At 51.4% G+C, this 8244-nt stretch overlaps 1 protein-coding gene across 1 annotated transcript in view; it reads left to right on the forward strand.

Annotated features, from left to right (window-relative positions):
* Nucleotides 1-5160: 5160 nt before the first annotated feature.
* Nucleotides 5161-8244, forward strand: part of TM9SF1 (transmembrane 9 superfamily member 1) — a gene marked incomplete at its 3' end in the record, with an annotated part of 4396 nt that continues 1312 nt past the window's right edge. The window contains exon 1 of the mRNA XM_015406363.1: nt 5161-5487. Coding sequence (XP_015261849.1) covers nt 5173-5487 — 315 coding nt within the window. The remainder of the gene's footprint in view (nt 5488-8244) is intronic.

The following is an 8244-nucleotide window of genomic DNA, read 5'->3' on the forward strand; positions in this document are numbered from 1 at the left end:
AAAAAAAAAGATCAAAAACATCATGCTGGGCTTGCCAACTCCAAGCTGGGAAATTCCTGGAGATTTGGGGATGCAGCTTGGGGAAGGCGAGTTTGGGGAGGGGAGGGACTTCCGTGGGGTATAATGCCATAGAGTCCATTCTCCAAAGCCGCTGTTTCCTCCAGGGGAACAGATCTCTGTAGTCTGGAGTTGTAATCCCTGGAGATCTCCAAGCCCCACCTGGGGTTTGGCAATCCTAAAGTGAAATCCAAAGGGCTGCCTTTGTCACAACTCCGGAGGTTGCAGCTGGTGCAGAATGCGGCGGCCAGGTTGTCGGTGGGTGCCCCTAAATGGGAACACATCCAACCTGTGCTGAAGGCGCTGCACTGGCTGCCTATAGCATAACGGATTCCCTTCAAAGTGCTGGTGCTTACCTTTAAAGCCCTACATGGCCTGGGTCCAACACACCTGAGGGACCGTCTTTCCCCATACAGGCCCCAAAGAGCACTTCGGTCGGGGTCACAGAACCGTTTAGTGACCCCGGGCCCTAAAGAGGCCAGGCTAGCTACCACAAGGGCCAGGTCCTTTTCGGTGGCGGCCCCTATCTGGTGGAATGAGCTCCCGGAGATCAGGGCTCTGCGGGACCTTCTACAGTTCTGCAGAGCCTGTAAGACGGAGCTCTTCCGCCAGGCTTTTGAATAGGGGCCGCCGCCACCACTACCACCACCGTATATCTGCGGAGCAGGACCCGCCGGGGATGGGCCTTTGGGAAGTGGGAACATCATGGCTCATGCCATCTCCCCTTGGAGTTGGATTCTGTCATCGGACCTCCTCATGACATGTAAGGGAGAACGTGTAATCTAGTCCTTCATGTATATTTTTAGTTTGCTGTTTTAATGTACCTGTTTTTATAGCACCTTAGTGCCCTGTGAGCCGCCCTGAGCCCGCATGCGGGGAGGGCGGGATAGAAATAAAATGAAATAAATAAATAAATAAATAAATAAATATACTGGGTTCAGACGCGCATAGTGATCAGCTCATAGTTTATTAGTGATTCAGCAAGTAGAAAGACGACTGAAAATCCCTGGCCGTCACCGGGTATTTATGCATGCAGAAAGTTACACCCAAAACACACCCCACTCCCAACGATAGGCTATTTACATTACATTGTTTCTCAATTGGTTTACTCTACGATCTTTGTTTTCCTACTGGTCCATTCCAGGATCCTAGCCAGCTATTGTTATGCATCCCCAAGCTAGGTCTCCTGGTAAGTACAGTTCAGGCTCAGTACATAACATAAAGATATCGGAGAAAGCAAGTGCATCACTGGTCATCACTATCCTTTCCCCCTTCCAGTTCCTTTTCAGAATAGTTGAAGTTTGTGTGATACCTGGTGTGATGCCTAAATGTTACTTGGATATTATTAGAAGAGGAGGAGAGGAAATTGGATTTATACCCCGCCCTTCACTACCCAAAGGAGTCTCAGAGCGGCTGACAAACGCCTTTCCCTTCCCCTCCCCACAACAGCCCCCCGTGAGGTGGGTGGGGCTGAGAGAGCTCTTGACAGAAACGGCTCTTTTTCAAGGACAGCTGTGCCAGAGTTATGGCTTGCCCAAGGTCATCCAGCAGGTGCAAGTGGAGGAGTGGGGAATCAAACCCGATTCTCCCAGATTAGAGTCCGCGCACTTAACCACTACACCAAAGCCTCGCTTTGTACGGTACACGATTAAAGCAAAAAAGTCGCCCCAAAGAGACGGTATCTCTGAAATCGCTGCAGTATTTCCTCTTCCTCCTTATAGAAATGGGACTAGAATAAACCTCAGCGGTTTGAATTCCTGCCAGCTATTTACTAAGTTTATTTTTAAACAGCCGCTTCCTTTGAGGAACTCGGGGTAACATACAGAGTTCTCTCTTCAGTCATTTTATCCTCACAAGGACCCTGGAAGAGAGATTAGTCTGAGCAAGAATGGGCTGGCCCAGCACAGAGTTGCCAACTCCTGGTTGGGAAATTCCTGGAGATTTAGGGGTGGAGGCCTGGGGGAGGTGGGATTGGAGAGGAGAGAGGCCTCAGCCAGGGTATAACGCCACCGCCGACCCTCCAAAGCAGCCTCATAGAATTGCCAGCCGTCAGGTGGGGCTTGGAGACCGCCTGCTATTACAACCCATCTCCAGACAATCGAGATCAGTCCCCCTGGAGAAAATGGCTGCTTTGGAGGGTGGGCTCTATCATGGCACTGTACCTTGCTGAGGTCCCTCCTCTGCTCAAACCCCGCCCTACCCAGGCTCCACCCCACCCCCCAAATCTCCAGGTATTTCCCAACCTGGAGCTGGCAACCCTAGGTGCTGAGCTCTGTCATCTGGAGATCTGACCAACTGAAATCTGGGAAATCTTCAGGATCCACATGGAGGCTGGAAACCCTAGCCCAAGATCACTCAGTGAGCTTTATGGAGATCACACCTGGGACACTTTGCTCATAGGCCTCAACTCAAACCACTACACCATATTGCCTCTCCGTAAAAAGACAGGAAATTGTGGCACTGCTCAATGGCACAGGAAATGCACTCTGCACATGCTCATGTGCTTCTCTTATTAATTAATCCTTTTCATATTCGCTGCCCCAGACCCAACGCTCCTCCCAAAAGGAGTGGACCCGGAAGTTCTAGAGTCCCCTCTCCACGTTTCCTCCCTATTTTTCTCCTGTTGAAACCCCCTTCGGTCTTACAAAAGGAGGCTGCCCCTTTAAGAGGAAGGCGGGGCTTAGGTAAGTCAGGGGAGCGCCGGAAAGGCTTCCGTCCCATCTCCATGGAGCCGCTTCCCCCGACCGGCTAGGAAACGCGTCACCGTGTGGGCAACGAGGCCCCTCGCGGGCAGGTGAGGGCGGAAGCAGGAGGGGGACGTGGCCGGGGCTGCCGCCGGCGAACGCCTGAAGGACCCCGACGCGTTCTAGCCCCTCGCTTCCTCCAGTGACTCATCCTTCACGTCGGGAGCCGCGTCACTTTGTTGACAGGGAGTCAGAGAGACGCGGTCTGGACACGGGAGGGGGCTGAGAGGGGGGCGGAAGGCAGCGGAGGGATCAGGCGCTGGCCGGGCAAGCCCCCCGGGGCCGGGAGCCTGCCCGCCCTTCCACCCCTTTCCCCCTCGGTATGCCGCTGGTCCTCTGCCTCGGCAGGGGCATGGCCCCCTTAGGCTGGAGGGGAGCGGGCTGGAAAGGGTGCTAGGCGGGCATCACCCCCCCCCCGCAGGCATGCCCAGAATGTAGGGTTGCCAACTCCAGGCCTGGGGGATTTCTGGAGACTTGGGGCGTGGAGCTTGTGGAGGACAGGGACTTCCGTAGGGTGAACCCTCCAAAAGCATTTCTATTTATTTATTTATTGTCAAATCTATACCCTGCCCTCCCCGCAAGTCCTGCCAGCCTAGCAGTTCGAAAGCAAGACATTGCAAGTAGATAAATAGGTACCGCTTCGCAGCGTTCCGTGCACCTTGGTGTTGAGTCATGCCGGCCACGTGACCACGGAAACGTCTTCGGACAGCGCTGGCTCTTTGGCTTGGAAACGGAGAGGAGCACCGCAACCCTAGGACTCGACTGGCTTTCGAGCAAGGGAGACCTTTGCCTTACTCCCTGCAAGGCAGGCTCAGGGCGGCTTCCAAAACGACATATATACAGCTTAAAACGCAATTATTAAAAACACAACAAATAAAACAAGCATAAAGTGCTGGCGGCGATTAAAATGCACTTAGATGACACAGTTTCCAAAGGATTTCCATTTCCCGAATGTTCTGAGATGTTCTTCTGCGCGTAGTTTCCTTATGGCCACAACTCGATGGTGGCTCATGGGCCAGGCGCTGCAGTGGCCAGGCGATCCAACTGTGGCGGCCCCTAATTAAATGCCTGGCGGAAGAGCTGTGAAAGGTCCAGCAGGGCCCTGATCTCCTCCGGGAGCTCCTTCTACCAGGTAGGGGCCGCCACCGAAAAGGCCCCGGCCCTATTGGCAGCTAGCCTGGCTTCCCTCGGGCCAGGGAGGCATCTTGTTTTCTCCAGGGGAACGGGTCCCTGCTGTCTGGAGAGCAGTTGAGATCAGTGTTCCCTCTAAGCCGAGTTAGTGTGAGCTAGCTCACAGTTTCTTAGCCTCCGGCTCACACATTTTTGTCTCAGCTCAGGAAGGATGTGGCTCCAGAACAAACTGATTTCTGCAGCAGCTAAATGGCTCGCTCACAACTTTAAGGCTAGTCGCTCACAAAGTAGAAGTTTTTGCTCACAAGACTCCACAGCTTAGAGGGAGCATTGGTTGCGATTCTGGGAGATCTCCAGGTCCCACCTGCTGGTTGACACCCCTACCAGAAGGGCAGGTGCAGCAAGGGAGAGCCGAGCATGAGAGAGGTCCCCAGAAATCCAGACTGTGCTCAGAGGAATGACCCCCCCCCAAAAAAAAAGTCCTCACAATGTTCCTGGAGTGGCTGTTAAAGTGAGGTGGGCAAGGACTATTAGGTGGCTGGAGTGACGATGGCCAAAGCTATGGGGAGCTTTCAAGGATCAAAGCGCCCAGCATCAGCTCCAGGAGCTCTAGAATCCCCGGTAGTAGAGTATATTGCGTGGCATTGTGTGTAATAGAGCCAGGAGATCCTAAGATTGTCTGGCAGTCTCAAGTTTGAGCCCTTTTTGCATTATGTACCACTAGGTGGTGAGCTAGATTTATTTGGGGGGGGCTGCAAGAGCTCTAAAAGAGCCGTGTCTGACCAGCAGTCGCCCAGATGACTTTCTGTGGAGGAGTGCGGAATCGAACCTGGTTCTCCAGATTAGAGTCCGTCGCTCTTAACCACTACACCACGCTGGTTCTCAGCAAATCTCCAGCTAGCTCTGGTTGGAATCAGTGCTCCCTCTAAGCTGTGGAGTCTTGTGAGCAATAATTCTACTTTGTGAGTTGCTGGCATTAAAGTTGGGAGCGAGCGATTTGGCTGCTGCATGAATTAGTTTGCTCTGGAGCCATCCTCCCTGAGCCGAGACAAAAATGTGTGAGCCGGAGGCTAAAAAACTGTGAGCTAGCTCACACTCACTCATCTTAGAGGGAACACTGGTTGGAATGCTGACGAAAAACAAAGCTCTTTGGTGAAGGACGGTAGTCACTGAAAAGTCTCTTTTCTTTCTTCCCAGCCCGTCTCCCATCCCGCCCCTCCACCCCTCCACCAGACCCATCATGGCCCCCCACCCCTTCCTCGCCCCGCTCTTCTCCCTCCTTTACCTCGTCTCAGCAGCTTCCTCGGAGGGCCGCTATCAGCAGGGGGATCCGGTGATGCTGTACGTCAACAAGGTGGGACCGTACCACAATCCGCAGGAGACCTACCATTACTACCAGCTCCCGGTCTGCTCGCCGGTGAATATCCGCCACAAAAGCCTCACCCTGGGGGAGGTCCTGGATGGAGATCGCATGGCCGAGTCCATGTACGAGATCCGGTTCCGTGAGAATGTCGACAAGAAGGTGCTCTGTGATATGAAACTCTCGCCTCAGCAGGTATGGATCCCGACGTCTGGACTGGAAATAAGTCTCCTCGGGGGAAGAGGCAAGACTGGGACAAGCATGAGGGGTGACATGATTGAGGTTGACAAGATGATGCACGGGATAGAGCAGGTTGAGAAAGAAGTCCTTGTCTCCCTTTCTCACAAGACAAGAACTCCTTGTGGGCACTCAGTGAAATTGCTGAGCAGTTGGGTTAGAACAGATAAAAGGAAGTCCTTCTTCACCCAAAGAGGGATGAACACATGGAGTTTACTGCCACAGGAGGTGGCGGCGGCTACAAGCATGGACAGCTTCAAGAGGGAATTAGATAAGCAAATGGAGCAGAAGTTCATCAGTGGCTATATGCCAGAAGGTATAGATAGGAACTCTCAGTCTGGGGCAAGTGAAGCTCTGTATTCTCGGTGCTGCTGGGGGGGGGCAACAGTGGGAGGGCTTCTAGTGTCCTGGACCTCCTGATGGCACCTGGTATTTTTGGCCCTGTGTGACACAGAGTGTTGGACTGGATGGGCCATTGGCCTGATCCAACATGGCTTCTCTTATGTTCTTATGTCTGGGCCACTGTGTGACAAGAGTGTTGGACTGGATGGGCCATTGGCCTGATCCAACATTGGCTCCTCTTCTGTTCTTAAGCATGACTTCTGAAGGATGCCTGACCCTAGCGTGACCTTCGTTTTTTATAGCTAGTGATTCTTGGGTAGGGGCTGCGGCTCAGTGGTGGAGCATCTACGGGGCATGCAGAAGGACCCAGGTTCAGTGAAAGCCTCGAGTTCAAAAATTTACCCTTTCCCCCCCAAAAAACCCCACCTTAGTTCCAGCCTAATCACAAAGGAGATCATGACCCCTGTTTGAACTCTCTGCATATGTAGGGAGGGCCTACGTTTGTGCCTCAGTGGTCAAGCATCTGCTTGACAGGGAAAAGGTCCCGGGTTCAAACCCTAGCTGAGGGACTTGGGAATGTTCAGTCTGGAGAAGAGGAGGTTGCGGGGGGACAGGAGGGCTCTCTTGAAGTCTTCGAAGGGCTTAGAGGAGGGCAAGGGAGCTGTTCCTGTTGGCAGCCGAGGAGCGGAATCACAAGAATGGGTTTAAATTGAGGGTGGGAAGGTACCAGCTGGAGATTAGGAAAAGCTCTTTTACAGTCGGAGTTGTGCAGCCGTGGAATCGGCTGCCTGGGGAGGCGGTGGGGTCCCTTTCAGCTGGACAAAGCCTTGTCAGGGATGCTCTAGGCCGATCCTGTACTGAGCAGGCGGTTGGAGTAGATGGCCTGTGATTCTGTGATCGCTAGTTGAAGGACTGGGTAGCAGGTGATGTGAAAGACCTCTGCCTGAGACCCTGGAGAGCCTGCTGCCTGCCTGTGTCGACAGTGCTGACCTTGATAAACCAGTCGTTTCATTCAGTATGAGGCCGCTGCATGTATCCATGCCTATTGCCTTTTCGTAGTCAAATTTCTGTCAGGAGCCACAGCTAAACAACGAAGTGCACGCTTCCAGGAAGGTTTTACTTTTATTGAAAAGCCATAGATGCGATAACATGAACACTGTTAGGAATGGCGGGCTACCTGTGCGCATAATAGGATATAGGGCATTCGTATGCCCCCCCCCAGCAATAACCAATTAGGTGGGCTCCCGTGTGCGGGAGACTGCAAGACTCTCTAACGGTTGCGAAGCTGGGAACGGAGAAGCTCCCACGGACGATAGACACCACATTCTCCACCAGTACAACATCAAAGATAAGCGTTACAGCTCTGAAGCAATTAAGCGCAAGGCCGGCGGCCGCTGCATGTATCCATGCCTATTGCCTTTTCATAGTCAAATTTCTCACCACGTTTTCCTATTCTGGGGAGTTACACCTCGTTGGGCTAGAATGAAGGAGATGTGGGTTTTATTCTTTTGGGGGTTTGGAAGAGAAGTAGATCTTGGGGGATTGGAAGCCAGACGTCCTCTGGATGGAACCATAGAGTTGGAAGGGGCCGTACAGACCGTCCAGTCCAACCCCCTGCCCAATCCTTCTCCTTGGGGCTGATGGAGGGGAAGCAGTTGTGGAGCCAAGGGGGCCCGGATGCTCAATTTGTTAGTCTGTTCACCTCAAGGTGACTCCCTGGTCACCACAGCTCAGAGACAAATCCGTGGCCTATCCGTGGTTACTAGCCAGGTGACTAAAGGGAACCTCCACCTTTAGAGCAGAGATGTCAAATTTCTGGAAATTTTGAAGCTCGGAAAAAAACCCAGTTTTTTCTGGGGGGAAATGAAAATTTTTGGAAAAATTGAAAAAAATGCTACATTAGCACTTATTTTTTCTTTTCCAGATTGAAAGTTATTCTGTTACTTTAGGAACATAAAATATGACTATGGACATTTTTACTTGGCATGAAATTATCACAACTAGCATATTAAAAACAGTGTATCCAAATAGTTATTACAAACAGAATTTACTTTTAAAATAATATTTATTTGTAATTGTAACAAATGGAGCAACGATCTCCTGAACTGTTTGCTAGTTTATATGGAACAGACAAAAAAACCTCCACAAAACAATTTTTAAAAATCCAGAAGTAACAATTATTCATATTTCTACTCCACAGTATTAAATAATTAAAAAACCCATTCTCATAAAAAGAATTGAAGAAGGGGAAGTGTATAGAAGGGAGTGTGGAACTAAGTTTCAATGAATGGGCATGAAATTTAATCAGAATCATTTTCTGAACTGTAATTATCAGTATCAATTTCAGTCTCTGCTTCTGCAGCTACTCTGTTG

The sequence above is a fragment of the Gekko japonicus genome, unplaced genomic scaffold, assembly GCF_001447785.1.
Source record: "Gekko japonicus isolate JY-2015 unplaced genomic scaffold, Gekko_japonicus_V1.1 scaffold2686, whole genome shotgun sequence".
NCBI lineage: Eukaryota > Metazoa > Chordata > Lepidosauria > Squamata > Gekkonidae > Gekko > Gekko japonicus.